Genomic DNA, 20130 nt, shown 5'->3' with positions numbered 1-20130 from the left:
CATTGGTATTAAATGCCGGCACGACCTCCTCAGCATACTTAAGCAGGCATGGATCCATGTAAGGCTGTTTGAGTGCTTAATATTTTTAGCACGCTGCTGACTTAAGCCCCTTAAGTGCTTTGGCAACACTTATTCCATGGTGGCACCAATGAAGCCCATTAAAAATTTGATTTCGATGAGAAAGGAAGGCCGAAAGTAAAGAGAGGAAGGGGGGTATCAGGAATCTTCCTTTGCTTTCACACACATTGCGACAAAAAACAAATACACCCATCAGGGGGGCTGCCCACACTGGAGCTTTGCAGACATGCCAATGCGCACATACTTGTGCAATGATTTGCAATGTGTTTTCTTTCTGTCTGTAATTATGTTCGTTCTTGCTTTATAAAGCATTCTGCAATGACCCTATTTTGTTAAAAGCTGTTGATAAATGAATTTGACTTTATTTGACTTGATAACAGGGAGTTTCCAATTGAACTGGAGGCAATGTTTGTAAATAAAGCCTGCAGCAAATTAGAACACATAGTTTATGATCAACTGATTAAGGACAAGCAGAGGTGCTAATATAAAAGCAAAACCGTGTTGCTGTTCTCGGTTTACAGGATAATGAAAGTCAAAGACGAAGAGCCTGGTGTAGTTAGCACCCGCTATTGGCTTTGTATTGCCAGTTTTATGGTCAATAGAAGTAATGATAGTACATGTGGGCATCAGCTTGAACAAAGGAATTGCATTATGCTTGATGTGTTAGTTCAAAATGTGCTGACAGACTGATTAGACTCCTAATAAATTCTGGGTTCTAACAATAAAAGTTCAGGACAGATTCCTTTCTATGGGGCATGTTTACATCAGCATAACAAATCGAACAAAATTACTAAACATAATTACTGTGCCATGCAAAGATGCTAATACACTTTAAACTTTTCACATTTTGTTACATGGCAAAAAAAACCTGAATACATTTAGTTGGGATTTTTTGTAAAACAGTATTACGTTATAGAAGTCTACTTTATTCATATAATCTTGAATCTGTGCTATGGCATAATGTAAGGCAGTTTTCATGGGTATTACTACTTTTGGAAGACAATCTGAGCCCATGTTTTTTTTTTTTTTCTGTTTTGGACACGAAACATGCAAACGTACAGAGCCATGGATGTTCCCATGGCTCTGTAAAACCCGTAAAACTGTTCATTGAACATAAAGAGGCACTATGAGGTTTTTCTGTGACTCTGCATGGGTACATTAACGGGCAGCAGACAGTGAAAGAGGCAAACATTCAAACAAATGTACACCCTGCTTTAGCCAACACTGGACAGTCAAGCACATTCACGTGCAGACACACTCCGCCACTGTTTTTCGACCTGAAAGACCCCCATTGTCAACGACACCATCCCCAGATGCACATCTCGAACCTTCACAAACTTGAATTTTAAAATATGCAGACACTGATCCAACCCTGACAAAAGCACATTTTCTAAGCAGGGGGAGGGAAGCCAAGCTTATATAAACAAGCAGAGGACAGTATAGGGACAGATGGATGTGATCGTCGGCGTTCGCACTTTGGGATTTAACAGGCTTTGTAGATTACGGGGAATGAAGAGAAACAAAACAAGGACTCACTTTTGGGAACTAACAAGCTGCTGCGAGAAGGCAGACTGAAGGAGCAGGACTAAGAGAGGACGCAAGGACCGATAAACTAAAGACAAATTTAGGGATCAGTCTGAGCACGTGCATTTAGTTTCCATCTGTGCTGCACCAGGCCTCAGACTGGCTGTACACAAGCTGCTGGTTGCACACCAACTGAGAGCAATTTTCCCTGCGACAGCCAGTTGACCGATGAAGTAAGCGCTGTGGAGAAGACTTCTGATGAGCCACTTTCTACTTTGCCCGAGGTGTCAGGGCCATCGCCGTCAGAGCTCATCGTGTTTACAGCGGGACACAGAAAAAGGGCGAGGCGTGTGTGTGTAGTGATATTAAAATGATACCCACACTTTATTCCATCAGATAGTGCTCAGCGAGGTGTGCGGTGCTGCTCGTCACGCTTTGTTTTACTCGCTTATGGATACACTCACACACACACGTCACAGAGCTGCACGCCCCACCAAAAGATCACATCAGGTTCTGATAATCAGCGGCGCTCTGCCACGACCTTAAACGCAGCAGGTTTCAGATCAGCGCCTGTAAGTTAGTGTGTGTCTGGATTCCAGCAAGCAGTTCTGTTGCAGCCGGTGGAGCAGGCTGCATAGGAAGTGTTAGAAAGGTCGATGCCGCACGATCATGCAGGCTGATAACCTATGATTATTCTGAGAAGTGTAAATTACCATGATAAATCACTCTCCATTCATGCTGCAGTGTGTACAAGGAAGTGCATTGATGAGACCCCAGCATCCACGTGAATAATGTTATGGACAAATGGCAAACAGAAATATCTGAAACCAAGGGAGCTTGCTGAAGCTTTTGTGAGTTGGCCATTCCACACAGACCAAGTACTTTCACTCTCAGTCTTTAAAGTGCATCACTCGACTTGAGGAGTTTTATTTAACTTTAGATATCTCTAGATGAGTTTTAGTGAGCGAGTCAGTCTCTCCAGAGCGCTGATTGGCTTTCGGTATATTGCTCAGAAGAACATTGACTTCTGATACTTGATTTGCTGGGCGAGAAGCACAGAAACGTTCCTTTTTGATCCATTTGAATACAGTGTATTTGAGAGATTGGCTTGAGGATTCAGTGACGTAGCATATTGCTTCCAGCCTCGGAGATAAGTTGGACTTGCTTTGGAAGACAGTTTTGGGCTATATCTAACTAAATTACATGGATTTTGATGCTTTCAGGTACAGAGTAGTGTGGTTCTATGTTGACATGCAGACCATTTGCTGGTGTGGTTAAGGGTTGGCTGATCATTAGAGCCCCTTTTCTTCAGAATATCGGTTTCTCAAAGTGTGAAACTGTGATACAGCGTTGTTAATTAGGTTGTTGTTCATTCAGTCAGTTGCATAAGTGCATCTGTTGGGAAAGAGAACAGTATTGCCCTGTACTGCCATTTGAAGATCTAGCACAAGAAAAAAAAAAATAACTTTCTATTTTTGGATTGCTTTCTCACATCGGAAATGTGCATTTTCAGACATTTCCAGCTGTCTAAATGATTTTTTCTTATAGACTGGCACAAGTTGCTATAGTCTGCTGAGAAACTGCCATGTTAACTCTGTCTCTTGATGGTTTTTGATGTAGAATTTAAGATACTAACTCTGGTTACCCAGAGCTCTTAGAAACTGCTGTGTTACCCACATAAGCCTCTGACTGCAAGCTCGTCCTGTGTGTCCTTGCTACAAAAACAAGTTTCATTGCTTGTGCTCTGATAGAGGGTTCTTTCTTTAAGAGTTCTTTTATTTAAGTGTCGTTCCCAAACAACTTGTCTCTAACAGCACTGAAGTAAAAGCCGAGCTGCCTCGCACGTGTCTGCAGCATTGCAGTGGAGAACAAATCCAAGTGCATTAGTGCATGAGTGAGTGTGTGTTCAGAGCCGTGTCTCTGTAGCAGTTCAGGCAGGGTTACAGAAGAGTCATTGATCAAATCTGCACAGCCACTCACACTTGCAGGCTCAGACACACACATAACACACATCTTCGACCTGAATACACAATGAGGCCTGTCCGGAGTTCTGGCCTCTGCTGCCTCCTCCCTGGATCTTTCTCGCTGACTCTGCACAGCCTCGTCCTGGTCCTGCTCTTACTCTGCATCACTCGTAAGTTCATGCAACGCATTTACAGTTGTAAATTGAATGAGATGTGCTGCATTCAGTTCAGGCTTGTGAAGCCAAGTCCACATTTTAGGGGCCTTGATTTAATCATTTTGCACATTTGTCTTGATATTTAAGAACTTTATTCTTCACTTAAACAATATGAACCAGATTATGTGTCACCCCTCCTTGAAATAAAAAAAGTTAATACTTTGCTACAATAAAAATAATGTTGAGCAATCCATCAGCCATCAGTTATCTAATAAATCTAATGAATAAACCTTTTACTTAAAAGAATTATTTTTTTTTTTTAAATGGTTCGACATCAAACTACAATAATTCAAAATCACCTCGGCTGAAATTTAAAATATTCCTGCTTTTTGATAGCTGTCATCAGTTACAAGTGTTGATTTATTTGGTGTTGATATTATACATGTAAATACACACACACATAACAAACACATTGAGTCATACTTTATAAGTCACTCAAGGTGCAAACCGTTTCAAGGAAGAGACTGCCTTATGTCAGAGTTTTTTGAGGGTTTTCTGTTTGCTTCAACACTGTCAAGAAAATCAGCACAAGGGCTTTGTTTCATATGGTGACCATACAGAAAGGAATCGACAGACACCCGTAGTGACCTTGCCTTGTTGTACGTTGTGCTGTCATCATGGATTTTTTTTTATCTGTGTAATGCAGAAACAAGTCTGGAATGCAATATTGGAAGATTATCCAGTACACCCACATCCCAGTGTTAGATAGTTCTTTTTTATTATTTCAATGGCATATGAAGAAATGATGCCATGGGAAAAAACACAATAGCATTGCCTTAATGTGCATTGACTACTGTAGCATAAACAAATTGATAACCAGATAAACCAGGCTACCATGTACATTTCATCCAAAAAAATATATATATACAATTTCACGTTCCACATTACGCTGTGTTGTGTTCACTGGTGAGCACCAAGTTACTTCGGCATGCCAGATGCTTGAACGTGAAAGTGAAACTAAACACCTGACTTCCTTTCCAATTAATTTTACTAGTACTTACCTGACCACTTGGGGGCACTAATGGAGTATTGAAATTTGATTTCCAGATGGTTAGAAATTCCTTAAACATAATTAGGTATCCTGTTTGATTATGCTGAAGACAGTGAATTCCACATTCTTAATCTCAATACACTAATGTATCACATGCAGACCTACAGTATGTAATCATTTCTGCATAGACCAGCACACTTGGGAAAATACAGAATATTTTTCTCAACCCTCTTCTCCAAATCACTGCTTTAGCGGGCAACTGATAGATAGATTTCAGACTTTTATTTCAGACTTAATGTCCAACTGAAATAAGTAACAAAATAACAAACTACCAAACAAATATCTATGAGTTGGGGGAATGCACACAAACGTGCTACCACTGACAAGATAAGCCACTTTTTTGTGAGGGCAATTTCTGTTCATTTAAAGGAAACTCCTTACAGATGTAAGTTTAAATGCAGCAATGGAGTGTTTCTTTTATCTTTAAATGGAACTCTGTTGTGAATATGAGAGTGATTTTTGCAACATGATAGTAAATTAGACTAGGAACGGTGCTAAGCACATGAAATGTCTAATTGTGGAATCACAAAAAGGCAGTTTTTGAATTGTTTGAAAGGATTTAATTAAACCAGAATTAGTAATGAATATTAAGAACTGGGAGGAGTTGATATAAAAGTAGGACCTACCAGAAAGATTTAATGATACAGTGGCTGGACCAAAGGATCTAAATGTAAATTCAATCAAAATAATTAAGAGGCAGAGATAGAGATAAAACAGTGGTTTAAGTCTTGTTTTATCAGCTTAAATCAGAGAAATCTAATCAAAGAAAGTTTGACTCTCAAGACAAACCAAAAGAAAAGGTGCTTAAATAAAGAGTGATGTGGAAAGGTAAATCTTAACAGTCCAATATGTATCAACAGAGAAACTAATTGACACAAAGAACGAAAGTTTTCAATAGTGTTATGCAAGATGGGAAGGGAGGGAGTGGCTGAAGGCAGAAAAAGAAAAAAGTGAGACAGAGATGGAGAACAGTGGATTCAGTGTGTGTATGGAATAAAGACAGAGATGGAGGGGATTGGTACAGAGATAAAACAAGGCACAGGGCCTCAGAGAGAGTTGCATGGGGCCAAGAGATGAAGCAGAGTCATAAATTGATTGAACACAGGCTACGGAAAAGTCAGAGGTGGAGGGAAATTTCTATTAATGCATCTTTTTAATCCATAGGGGTGTTTTGGTTTTATTACTGCTGCTCAATGGGAAACTAGAGTAGCATTTTGCTGAAGTTTTAATTCAACTCCTTGTTTTTTTGTTTATGCCAATGTTGAGGGATTTTGACAATGAACGTTGGAGTACAAGAATAAAAAGGGGATTGTGTCTTGGCAGTCATCTTGGTTATGTAATTAATGCCGGTAGAGCATTTTCATTTGGGCTTCGAAATCATGCTGTTCACACACATTTAATAGATATTTGGTTTTAAACAGTATTCACAGTATTGTCTCACAGACATCTTCCAATTATGTTTTACTGGCCTCTGGTTTGTTTTTTTCTCTTTTAAATAGAGAAAACGTTCAGCTCTTCTGGCCGTTGTGAATCTCCTGTGTCGTCGCAGATGTGTAATAGCCCTGTAAATTTCCTTTAAGCTGCTGTTCTGGTGTAGAGGGTATTGTGTGGCGGCTTTTGTCGCAGGATTGTTGAGGCTGTGACAGACGTCGACCATAAAATGCTGCAAAGTAGGCAAGGCTAACCAGCTCGGTCCAGAAAGGAAAAGAAGGGGACAAAAAGGAAACCCAGCAGCCAATGGAAGAGAGGGTTGGGACAAGAGAGAAGCAAGGCGATTGCAATATGCCAAAGGGCAGATAAGACATAAAGATATGAAGGTCAAACTGAGAGATATGTGGAAATGAAGTGTCAAGATGCTAGACATTAAGGGTATATGTGATGAGAATAAGACAATTCATGACAGAGGAGAGTGAAATCTTAATGTGATTGTGAGAAAATTTACATTTAAAAATATAGTGGAGTATAGTGCTGTTTTCAGTTTTAACAACAAACTTTCATGGATGTTTTGGGGATTTCATGTGATTTGACGAAACAAAATATGCCATTTGAGTTCAGCCACCAATACTCTGATACCACCTGGATGAAAACCTTTCAACCAATCGCCTCTAGACGTCACCTAACTTAATGGTTCCGGACTATTGTTGAAACATGGACTGGTTTAATATCAGGCAAGATTTTCACATACTGGCTTTCAAGGTGTGGCGGATAAACAAACTAAAATAAAATGACAATACTGGCATAAAAACTGGGGTATTTTTAAAATACCGTAATAAATCCAATGTGTACTCGCAACTTTATTAGCAGTGTTCCCGTAACATCACGCCAACAACATAACATGAGTAATAGCTCTGTTCTCTGATCACTATGGCAGCATTTAAGCATGGCTTTAAAATAAGATATACAACAAGAACAAACATAAAGGGCATGTTTACAACTCACCAGAGTGCTGAATCAGTGGAATCCCTGTGCCTGTTTCTCTGTAACTAGACTGTCCCATCTAGGGCAGTTTAGAAGGCTTCATTGCCTCATTAGAAAGCCGGTTACCACATATTATGCAGAGCAGGCTTGGTGCCTTGAAATCACCTGTCGCGATAACTTCATATTTTAAGTAGGTCTCCAGGTATTGTCGGTTAAATGTAGCATTCTTTTTCTTGGAAGTTGTAGACTCTTCTTTTGTCTCTTCACTCAACCTTTTTCCCTTTGCAAAGAAAATTTCCAGAGACATTTGTTTTTTACTCATTTTGCTAGCTTGTTGGGATGTTTTTAGTGGCTACGAATCATGTGGAGACACAGGAGTCAGGCCCGAGTGAGCGATAGACAGATGCAACAGAGAAAATCTGGTTATTTTCCAAAGTAAACTTTGTTCAGATTCAAATATTAAATAAAACAGAAATATTGTAAGTTCTTTCCGTGGTGGTTAGTACTAATTGACCGGGGGATTCGAGACCCCTGACCTAATCCATACAGGTTCCCTGTATGTAATTTATTCTCAGTATAAATTCAGCTGTTCTTTGAAGGCTTTAGAGGTTTTTCAATCAACACTGGTGAACAAACAGGACCATAAAAACCAGGGAGCCTACTACGCAACTTAGGGATGAAGTTATGGAAAACATAAAGTCAGGACTGCGGTATGAATCAATATCACATAATTCACCCATGGAAACTCTGGAGCAGTGAGAGGTTGAACGTTATCTGATTAGATGAGACCAAAAGTCAACTTTTTTCTTGCATGCAAAAACTATGTGTGGTGGAAAACAAGCACCCTGATTTTCTGTAACGGGAAGATTGTCTCTCAAGAGAGTCAGATCGGCCTTCATCCGATCTGACTGCACATAGAAGATTGGGCAGAAATGCTTGTCACCAGATGTGCACAGAAATAATTGCTGCAACAGGTTGTTCTAGAAAGTATTGACTCAACGTAATTTTGCATTCATGCTGTATTTTGTGAAGGTCTTTCTTTTCAAAATCCAGTGAAATACATTAATGTTTGTGGTTGAAATAAGTAAAGTGAAGAAATTTAAGCTACGTGAATTGCAAGGAAAATCCTGGGCTATACAAAAGCCAAATAAAGGAATCTATATCACAAGGAGAGCAAAATTGCAAAAAATAACTATTTCCTCCATTCATATGCTTTGTCCTTTTGTCCCATATAGTCCTTTGCCCATCCAACATCCCCCTACCCGCATCATGGCCTTACCTCCTCTTTTCCGCTAGAAAAGCAACACGATTATCCCGCAGACTTGAGCTGCAGAGCAAATCACTTTATCGAAGGAAAGTGCGCAAGATAGAACTAGCAGAGAACAGAAAGAGAGACAGGAAAAGATTCCCACTGAGTCACAAAAAGAGACAGAATGAGAGAGATTGCAAGGAAAATGAAAGCACATTGCAGGCTGAAAGGAAGCAATTTTAGGGGCAGGAAAAACTGCATCAGAAAAGAAGAAGAAACCAGGAACAGAGGAGAATGGCTTGCAACACTTCTCCTGAGACTGAGAAGAAAAAAGGAGGAAATGAGACCTTTAGGACAGCTCTAATGAGGAAGATGCACGATGAGCGATGCAATAAGAGATAAAGGCAATGAGGAGGAAAGATGACAGGAAGAAAAGAGGAAGGATGATAACGGCAGGAGAAATCAAGGATTAGATCAGGCAGAGGGAAAGACTGTGGGTTAAAATAAAAACAAAAGACAGATGTGAGAATGAGATTAGACACAAAAGCAGCAAGAGAGGAGAGCAGTGAGAATAAATGAGGAGAAATACACTTAAAGAGAGGGATGAGAGTAGGGGAGAAAAACAGGACAGGAGATGCCGACTGAACAGAGGTAATGAGAGACACGGCGGCAAGATTTGTAAAAGGATTATGTATTATTTATAAAGGAAGAATTTCTTTCTTTGCATTTTATTATTTCTTTTTATGATTGGCAGAGTTCTTTCTCCCTGAGAAAGATGAAGTGATAATTTTAGACTGGGAAAAGAAAGAGGGAGAGGTCTACAGAGGAAGTTACGGGAGAGAAGAACCTCAAAGTCAGCTATTTCATGGAGTCAGTGCACCGCAAAACTCTGTGATTAACCTACAGCAAGTGTTTCACACACACAAATGCACGCACACACGTAAACACCGCACACTTCATTTGCATAGATACTGTGGAAACAGGCTCGCCTCGCAGACTCCCGGGATAGAGGAGAAAAAATGTACATCCAGATGGGAAGAGATGGAATGGTTGCCAGCGGACCCCATATGAGTGGAATCCATGAGCTGTTGTTATTGTTTTAATTAAAGCAGCAACAACATAAGGGGTTAGGCACTGTAGTCTTCCCCCCTCTGCATCGATTTCCTTGTAAATCCGTGGCCGGCATGCAAAGAAAACACAGGCTCCTGGCCCGCCTCCAATTGAAAGATAATGACAGATAATGAATGGGGTGACAGCGACTCCAGCTGATTCAAGGATACAGGGGAGCTTGTTTGGGGCAAATGGAGACAGTTCATCTCCTATCCTGCTTGTCTGTTCTGTTCAGTCTTCACCTCGCTCCGCCCTTACAGCCATGGACAGGGAGCAATAGGTGCACACCAATGTGGTAACTCAGCCTGCTAACTCTGAATCAGGGAGATAGTTTCTGGAATTTACTGTGAGTAAGGGTGAGCCAGCAGTCCACCTGGCTGCCTTCCATGTGCCCCCCTCCTTTAACTCGATAAAGCCCCTTACAGCCGCCCATCCCCTCTCTGTTTCAATCCTCTTCCATCCTCTCCCTCTCTTTCTTTGCTTATAAGTCAGCCTCTTGCAGGACCATTAGGCTGGGACCCTGAACTGCCCTGTCGTATAAAATTGTGAGCTATTATTCATTTATTTGTTTATGCATTTCAAAATGATGACCTCTCTCATATGTCTGTTAACCTTATAAATAAAGGTTCCTATTCACCCAGGCGTGTGGTTGTGGGGCAGAAGACTAATTACTGTGAAATATTGCCCTCGCTTGGTTGGAAAGAGAATTGCCTCTTTGTGTTGCCCCACTTGATTTAGCAGTGAACTTTTTCACATCTTGTCACTTTAAAGCAAAGGAGTGCAATATATTTTACTGGGGTTTCATGTGATAGACAAAACAAAGTAGTCCATAAACAGTACATAAGAAATGAATAGTTTTCCATTTCTTCTACAAATGAAATTTGAAAACTTTGGTGAGCCATTGTGTTGCCCTGTAAGTGACTCCATCTGTCTTCCTTGATAAAAAAAAATTCCTTAAGCATTAAGCAATCACTATCATGCTTAACCGTAACAATTTTTTTTCTTTATGATTTTGTGCAGTATTTTTTTTCGTTCCACCTAGCATTATGCATGTAGGCATGAACAGAACACCTTCCATCACGTGCTGTTGATCTGTCACAGAAAATCCTACTAAAATACCTTGAAGTTTGTAGTTATTACATGACAAAAGGTGAAAAGGTTCATAGTATTTTATCAGTTGATCATAGCCGTCAGTGCAGTACCACAACATTGATTGTTTGAGGCATTCTCCTTTAATATGAGGCTGGTCTTGCGGAGTATTTTATTATGGGCACACATTTTAATGGGGCTGAGATTAATACCTCTGTCACGGGGGTTGATTCGCCCATCCACCCACATCCCCCCAGCCCCTGCCTCACAATTTCTCCCCAGATTGTGCGCTGCTCTGCAGATCAGAGGCGCAGGCTCACGGCCTTCATATGAATGAGATCCTATAAAACCTACAGTCAAACTAAAGTGCCGTACCCAGCTGCGTTATGAGCAGAAGTGGAGGAATGCGTCATCTCTCGTATATTTCGTCCAGCCCTCCCCAGCTGCTTTATTATATCCAAACCCTCACTTCCTAACTCCCCGCTAGAATTTTGTGGTTAGAGCCTGCATCATCTCCATCCACCGCCAGCCAGCAGGTGTTTCTGGGTGGCATCTCTCAGCAGGCAGCCACGGAAATCAGTCAACCCAATTGAAACAGCCGTAAATGCTTGTTAATATTTTAGTTTCCTTTGTGACTTTTCTTTGAGCTGTGCTGCTATGCCACTGCAGCTAATTTCCTTTGAAGGGGAGACAGCTGTCAAGAGAAACGGGAGCAAAGTACAAATGGACATCTAATTAGTTTTTCTGGCATCATTTCACACGCAAACCTTTAACCACTTCTTTTCTCTCTTCCTCTCCCATATGAAATCCTTTTTTCACTTCAGCTTCTGATCGGTCACTCAACCCACAGGCAGACACTCTCTGCTTTTGACTTTTTGTTGGGATGCATAGCAGTACTATATTACAATTAGCATTGTTTAAAACAATGGCCGCATAGCCCTGCCCAGTTGCTATGGTGTTGAGTAATAGCTTCCATTAGAAAAATAATTGGGATGGCGGTGGCAGGCCCTGATGGCCCTTGATATGAATCACAATATTGATGCAGAGAATGGGAGCAATAATGACTTCAATTAGTGGTAATTGTCCATTTTTTTTTCTCAGTTCCACGGAGAATTAGAGTCTCCTTTGTCTTTATTCCCACTTGGTTTTATTTTTTTCTGTTCAGTGTATCTGGCATGACTCAGTGTTTCGCCCCTCCAACATGATGAATATGTAAGCTTTAAGTATTTAATTAAAAGAGATTAAAATCAAGAAGAGAATTGGATTTGGATTAAGTTGGGAAGATTAAATGATGTCAAAGTAGCTTAATTGCAATATGCCACCCTCTCCATTTTGCTCATGCCCACCTATTGTACATGAACACACATACAAACACCTGGGTTGCAGATACAGACATTTATTTTGTCCCAAAGCAGTCAAGTCAGCACCTCCTGTCGTGGCAGCCACCATCTGTTTTGTCTCCCAACATTTCCTGCTTTCTAAAGGTGTTTTACAGAGCTCAAAGACACTGCTGCACTCCACAGTGATATGTATATGTGCCAACAGTCTCGTCGCCTTTTTCTGCACTTCTCATTGCCTGTTTCATCACTGCCGTTCAATATTGATGTTGTTCTTTACCTAAATCTTCCCCGCGGCCAACACTTTGCAGGGGAAGGAGGGAATGCAAATAGGGATGCAAATTAGGAGTTGGAGAGAACCAGTGAGCTGCTCCTCTTCTGAAGGTAACCTTTGGCTCCAAACCATGTGACTAATTGCTCGTCAAATAATTCATATTCAGACAATGGCCCACACTATCCCATTCAGCTCAGCAGGAGGGGGACACTCGGCTAAGTTTTGTCAGCAAACATGGGCCGTGCAAAGAATAGCCAATGTCTTTGTAACTGACTTTTGGTGCTTTGAGAAACATCAAAGATACCCCTTGCTGTTTTATCACCTTCCATTGTTTAAAGATGTTGGCTAGCAATCAGTTTTAATTAACAGATTGTTCAAGGAAGTATCGGCGAGTGCTAATTTTGCACTGTGTGAATTCCATCTCTGTTCTCATTTGCAGGTGAGCAGTTATGAGGAGCTGGTGTTAGAAAAGGTCTCTGAATGTCTGAGTTAGCCGTTCGCAAGTGCCAAGGCTGGTGCATCATCCTGCCACTCTAATAAGGAACCATTAGATTTGAATAATGGGATGTAATCAGTTGGGTTTAGCACGCACCTGGATGATGAATTGCATTATGAATGTGTAATGGTGCATCAGTGCTCTCCACTTCAGACTCATGCAATGAGACTGCAATATTAAATTAGACACAGTTGGTTCCAGAGCTCAAATGGATCCAGTCAATCACACTTGGCGCAGTTCATGTGCGCCAATGCCTTTCCCAAGCATGGAAGTAGAATCAGGAGGGTTGTGTGTCAGGTTAACAACCTGACTTAGTAAAATTATAACCCATGTCAACAACCAGTTCACTAAAAAAGTCAAGAAAAAGTTAGAGCCTTGTTGATCATGTTTCTGAGTGCAAACAACACCAAACATCACATCAAAAAATGTCCAAACTTTGAATTTGAGTATCTTTTAGACTGGATGAGAAACCATATTTATTTTTAAATAAAATAAATGTATTTAAAAGCTTGAGCTTGAGGATTAAAACTATCCTCAAGCTCACTGCCACAAAGCATCACATCCTGATCATAAGAACCTTGACATGCTATCTACATGCCAACCAGTAATCCTGAATTAATGCTGAAAAAAATATATTTTCTGTCCTACTGTCATAAAAGTAAATCTGTGGAGCTTAAGGAATAGTGTATTTATTAATATTCAGACTTATTGAATGGGTTTGGATATGTGTGAAATCACCCATAGCTGATCTGGGATGCGATAGGTACTTTACAAAGCAAATCAAAATCTTGTTCTGTTTTATCATAAAAGTAAATATGTTGAGCTTGATGAATTCTTCTGGGAGTTTAACTGGAACTGACACCTTTGCTCAAATGGGACTTTGCTGTCAAAAAGTTACATCTAACTCTTCAGGGGGGAATAAAGTAATACAAAGTAATACTATTAAAGTAAGACGAAGGATGAAAATGTAAAAAATCACATTAAGCTCACAGTTGAATATGGTGGATTGCACCAGTAAACAGGAAATGGGTCGTCACTGGATCTAGCAGCAGAATAATGATCCAAACACAAATCAAAATGGAAATTCTTCATTTGGCACAAAATCAACATTCTTTCATGGACATATGCAAAGAGGGACGGTCAAACGCTTCACTCACCATATGGTCCAACCTTGTGAAGTGTTAAAGGAGATGACTTTCCAGCAGGAGGAACAACTGTGGCACCAGTGATTTCCTTCAAAACAGATGCATCTTAACACTGAATCCTTTTTCCTACTTAAAAAAGGTTAAACTTTTCTAAATTTCTCGGTGTGAAATTATGCAGCTGCAGTAGAAGATGATTTTAATACACACTTTCGCCAGTGGTGCCAATAAATGCAGCTACCACTGAATATTTTCACCCTTGAATTTATTAAATCTGTTAGAATAGTCAGAGGCAAAGTAGTTGTTGGCATGTGAATAGTTGGTAAGGGATTAATGGTGATGGTTATTATCCCTCTTATTATAATTATAGTGCTTTTGCTCATAAAAAACCTTATTTAACATGTGGAACTTTTCAGTGTCATCTTTCTGTCTTTCAATCTCCCTGTTGTCTATTTTCCTTCTCTTTCTGTTTTTCTTTCTTTTTGCTGTTGTTATCGTTGTATCTTTATGATAAATGGGACATAAATGAGCAATGCGTTAAGTACCTTATTTTGAAAGATTTTATCTCAAGAGAGTTGTGAATTTATCTTTTTTTGCTCTTCTGCATCTGTTCCCTACGCTCTCCTCTCTCTGTGTCTTTGCTCTCCATCAAGCAGTCCTTGCATCACTTTATGAACATCAATCTTTCTCTCCCGCAGCCCGTTGCCAAGCAGTGCAAGCAGAGAATGTGACAGTCTTGGAGGGAGGCACTGCCCAGATCTCCTGCCGCCTGCAGAACTACGATGGCTCAATTGTGGTCATCCAGAATCCCCGCCGGCAGACTCTCTTCTTCAACGGCACAAGAGGTTTGTGGCCTCAAATCCATCTGCGTGAATGCTTTTGCCATTTCTGACATTTGGAGGAAGTCTTTGATGGAGGCTCTGGCATGAACACACCAAGCCATCACATTTTGTATTGTTCTTCCTGATCATTTTAATTTTTGCTTGAAAAGTATCTCACATAAAAGATTCAGATAATCACCAAGTTATTTGAAGTTTATTCTAAACTCATAGTGTGATGGTTTTAAAAGCATAATTTGAATCTTTCTACATAATCCAGAGTTAACCCCATTGATGAGATCAGAGCTTATTACGGTCCTCATTAGAGCGCAACCTTGCAAAGTTATTTTTAAAAAAAAAGCAACTTCTTGGCAAATTATCATTGTAACCAATATTATAATCAAGGCACATTTAATTTACATCCTGGGGGTGGGCAAACATTAGATGTGTTTACTTGCTAATTAAATGCAAGGGCAAGTTGCTACCTTCGCCAGAGTCTGTGTAAGTGCTGCTGGGAAACCTTCGAGCCAAAGAACAGTGATCAAGGATTCTAAGCGTTGCCTTTGAAATTTGTGTGTGGCTGCCTAAATGAAGCAGAAAACCCCGTTGTGTTTTGTGGCATAACGGGGTATATTTATGTACCTCATAATCTGTGTGACATCTCTTGCAATTTGAAAGGCAATTGTTCAGCTTGAGGGCAAATATTTGGATATTCTAAACTTACAATCACTTAAAAAACATAATAAAAAGATGTTGCTTTATACCCATCTGTATCTCCACTAAACGTTACCTTGAAATCAGACAGAAGTGGAAAATCAAAAGTATTTTTCCTTTGACTCTTGGCTCTACCACCAGTCAATTCTTCTGAAGTTCAGTTATATTTATCAACCTTATGTATATTGACCTGGATCTCCACCAGTAAATCTTTAAATTTTTTTTTCCTCCAAGCCAAACATTTGAATATTTGATTTCTTCTCTGCACCTTATGCACCTCCCCAGAAGCTAACACAGTGTTGCCGATCATTTAACACTGTGATAGCCTCGCAGACGTATTCACACCCCTGGGGTTTCTTTAGTTTGTCTCACTACAAACACAAACTTGAATGTAGTTTCTCAGGATTTTGTGCAACAGACTAAATAGAAAATAGCTCATAACTATGAGGTGGATAAGATGAGATTCATTGCTTTTAAAATGTATCACAAAGAAACTGGATATGTATTAAGCCCTCCTCAATCAATGTGTTCTCCTGCTACAATGTGAACATGAACCTCAATGTCAAGTCTGTTGCATCATCCCACAAGTTTTCTTTCACACATTCTCTACTATAAAAGCAGATTTGTGAAGTGTAAAACTTAGTAGTTTTCTTCAACAGATGTTTCCACTTGAGCTGTGGATCTGTGCAGCTCATCTAGTGTTACTAAGGGCCTACTGACTGTTTCTCTGATTAATGGTCTCCTTACCCAGTCCTTCAGTTTAGTTGAACAGCCATGTTTTGGTTGGTTTGCCATTGTTGCATAATTTTTCCATTTTCGAATTATGGGTAGGATGCTGTTTTGATATTAGTTTATAACCTAACCTAGATATGCATTAGATTGTGTTATTTCACATACATTTTTGGTTATAAGTTGAAAACGCTACATGGGTGTGAAAACCTTTTAACGGCTCTGTGTCATATACGCAAATATTCATAATAGTTTATTTTTGAAACCTGAATTAAACTTTAAAGAGTTCACCCAGTGAGTTTGTGATACAGAAATCTCAGCCTGTTTCAACTGGTGTATCAGCTAGTCTTAACTGGTCATCATGTAGTTTAATAACTTCAACCAGTTCAATGCATGAGTCTTGAAAAGGAAATTAATCATTATCCACTTTGTGTGGCTGAACCGCAAGCAAGGGAAATATTACAAATATAACTGGCAGGCAGGCATTTTTCAGCAGATTGCTGTATGTTAAAGATCCTGTCAGGTACTGGATGCTCTTCAAGTCATATTGGATTTAATTAGAATTTTGTGAAGTCCATAATTAGCTGGGTAGAGGTTTTCATTAGGACCCCTGGAATCAGCAGCAATTACAAAAAGGCATCCTGAAGAAGTGAATGTAAAGAATTGCGGTTGGAGATGGAGAGTACATGCACATTCAGACCTGCACATGAAACAAGGCAATTTATATAAAATTTATACCAAAACAATCTTTATCCTTGATATAATAACTAGATTTCCAAATCTAATCAATACATTTTGTATGAAGTTAATTAATTTCCATGGTTAAATTATCTGTATCTGCTTGTATGATTTATCTAGGGGTGTTCTGTTCCTGTGGGTGTGTGTTACTACACATCTAAACTCTAATGTTGTCTAGTTTATAGCGTACATCAGCTTAAATTTCAATGGTTTTCTTGCAGCTGTGTTAGAGCAGTCAGAACTAGATCTTTCAGAAATTACCTGCAACAAACAAGAGTTTAGACAAATTATTGCAAATGAGGAAACATGACATGTTCCAACAACAAGGCACATTTTTAGAATTGGCTAAAAACAATTTATCTCTAAGGTGTGCACAGCACAGTTAAAATAAAAGGACTCTGTGATGTAAAACAATGAAACCACGATAACAGTAGCGGCTGGTGCTAAAAAAACTGAGGGGGGCGCACACAAACAAACAAATGAAAAACAAACAAAACAAATCTTAAAAAATAGCACTATTTGAACATGAATTTTGCCCTCCTTTCCTTCTGCCCTGCAAATTTCTCAATTACATTCTTGTTAAAGTCAGTCATCTCTGTGACTAGTCTTTTCTCCATTGACAACATGGCCAATGCATTCAGCCTGTCCTGAGTCATTGAGTTTCTCAGAAAAGTCTTGATTCTTTTCAGAGTTGAAAAGCACCTTTCAGCTATGCTAAGTTTCCCCCAAAAACTTAGCTTCATTGCATTGTCTAGGTGGCTGCGGCTGTTTTCGTGCCGTTTGCATTTTTCTGAAAGATGTTTTAAGTCTCTTACCCCAGTTGTTGTCCACATTGCCTCCGTGCCAGAACTTTGAAATAGCAAACACGGAAAGCAGTAAAATGCATTGCTTAATGCAAACGTAACCGTGAATCGACCTAACGAACTGCAGCTGCGCTAATGAGTCGAATCGGGGATTGTCCAATCACACAATGTTTTTTAAAAAAAATTAGCCAGTACTGACGCTCTACCAGTAATGACACAACAGAATGGGTGTGTCCGGGACGCAGAGCGCTGCGCCCTGTGGAAAACCTTAAACAACCAATTAAAAGTCAGCCTCAGATCACCTGCTTGCCAAAAGTTGATGCGCCTACATACACTCTCATTAGGACGGCGCCCTGCACATAGGAAGTGTGCACAATGTGAGCAATTAGAATTATGTATTTACTATTTTAATAAATTCTAACATGTCTATTGGACACACAGTATGAATAAATACATTTCTAAGTATTTTGCAGTTCAGAATAGAAATCATTTATTATCTAAACAATTTAAAGGGGGCGGCGCCCAAGCGCCCCCTACTGGCCAGCCGCCACTGCACGATAAACTATTTTAAAATATTAACATTTTGAGTTGTATTCTGTAGAATCCAAACTGCACACATGTTCTGTTGGATTTAGTTCTGCAATCTTCATCCTTTTCATCTTCAGTTTTTCATCTTTTCCTAGCAGGAAACTGAATGTTCACGTTGAAACTCACTGGCATTTAGATGTTATAATCCCAACTTTGTTAGAAACTTTTATTTGATCTGAGGATCAGTAACCCTAACCATGATGCTGCCATCGCCATGTTTCATTGTTGGTATATTCTGCCACAGTGCTTTTTTAAGACTTTTTGCCAGGCTGGAAGATAAAAATAAAAACCAAACATCCAGACTTGAGCCTTAACTTTTTATGTAGAGATCTGGAAAATATATGGGAGTATTGTTACAATCGGATCATTTAGATTTTTTTGTAACCTGTCAGCAAACTACAATTTTAACTGAAGTTTGCTCCGGTGGTACTTTTGAGGCCTACTGAATGTCTATTAAAGTGAGTCCAAATAACCCACTAAACAAAGATTATTAGCTGCAAATTAGGATAACATTGTTATTTAAAGATAGAAAGTTGACTGTGTAAAAATATAACATTTTCCACTGAAAAGCCACTGAAATATTCTGTGTCTTCTTACCGAGCAAAAAGTAGAAGAAATTTGTGCACAAGGTCATTTTTTAACACTACCTTAATTTTAGACATGTTTTTTTTCTCCTTCCTAAAACAATAACAAAACCAAACATTGCTGAATTTCAGTGCAGAAATAATCAAACAGATTGGCTGAGCAGCCAACTGGAAACAACAAACTTCCTTTGAAAAAGCACCTGCTTACCTTGCAGCTCAAAACTCCTGTTTGAGAAAAGAATAATAACCACATTTGTGTAAGATTTTATTGTTTCACAAATGTGGTTCTTATTCTCTTCTCATATCTTGTTTTTCCCACTAAAACTTTTTATGGATTATGATTTGTTAAAGGATTATTCTGCTTGTTTCATTGTGTGACAGTTGGTACATTTCTATGCTTGATTCAGGGAAAGCGGGGGAAAAAAAGACTTCCTCCAAAAACTTAAAAGTTTGCTCTGGTCTTAACTGAAAAGCAAATTACATTTAGCTTGATTAAAGCAGAAAATTGCACACAGGCAAACACTAAGTTGCTTGTGTGCAACTTAGAGTTTTGCAACTAAATTGCCTGATTTTTTTCCAATCCCTTTTTCAAGTAAGGGGTTGAAGGGTTACTTGTGTCATAGCTCAGTATCTGATAAGATAGCATTACAAGCAAGGGTACCACAAGATAGTGCGAGAGGACCAGAAGCACAACATAGGTCAGTCTTATCCACATTAAGTCTTATCCACAGTTAAGATAAGTGTGAGATTTCCCTTTTTCCCAAAAACTTTACAAGCTTTGTATTCTTGGGTAATCAATTTTAAGTTGTGCCTTTTTCTTGCCATTTACGGTAATTGCATGTGTGAGACTGCAAGCTTCCTGTCTTTCTGTAGAGACTAGAAATCCTCATCTGAAAATTGGAGACAGGCAAACCCAAGAAAAACATAATGCAGGTGCAGTGAATAAAAAAATGATGTAGGATATAGGACAAGGTTTTCAGGCGCACAGAGTTCTACATGGAGTTTTTTTTTATGCAGAGTTTGGATCTGTTTGCATAATTTTTTTAGAGCATTATGTAATATTAAACTCAGCTAAGTAGCTTTAAAACAAGATTAAATGTAAGAGACTCCTACAGAGCTAAATCAATGCTTTCAACAGTTAATAGTTTATGAATTTAATGCAACATCAGACTTCCCCAGTGGAATTTGAGTCAAAATAAAAAAGATTTT

The 20130-nt window shown here is 39.3% G+C and overlaps 1 protein-coding gene across 6 annotated transcripts in view; it reads left to right on the top strand.

Moving 5' to 3' along the window:
• Window positions 1-20130, top strand: part of cadm4 (cell adhesion molecule 4) — a 228537-nt gene that overhangs the window by 163661 nt on the left and 44746 nt on the right. For 5 of the 6 annotated variants that reach the window (XM_028012103.1, XM_028012106.1, XM_028012101.1 and 2 more), the window contains exon 2: window positions 14646-14792. In XM_028012103.1, the coding sequence (XP_027867904.1) occupies window positions 14646-14792 (147 nt within the window). Of the gene's footprint in view, window positions 1-1544; window positions 3737-14645; window positions 14793-20130 lie in introns of those variants that run through there. The other variant, XM_028012102.1, reaches the window with a different exon arrangement.

This window comes from Xiphophorus couchianus, chromosome 3, assembly GCF_001444195.1.
Source record: "Xiphophorus couchianus chromosome 3, X_couchianus-1.0, whole genome shotgun sequence".
Lineage (NCBI taxonomy): Eukaryota > Metazoa > Chordata > Actinopteri > Cyprinodontiformes > Poeciliidae > Xiphophorus > Xiphophorus couchianus.
Note: the sequence above shows the minus strand (reverse complement) of the source record. Positions and strands in the feature narration are given on the sequence as shown.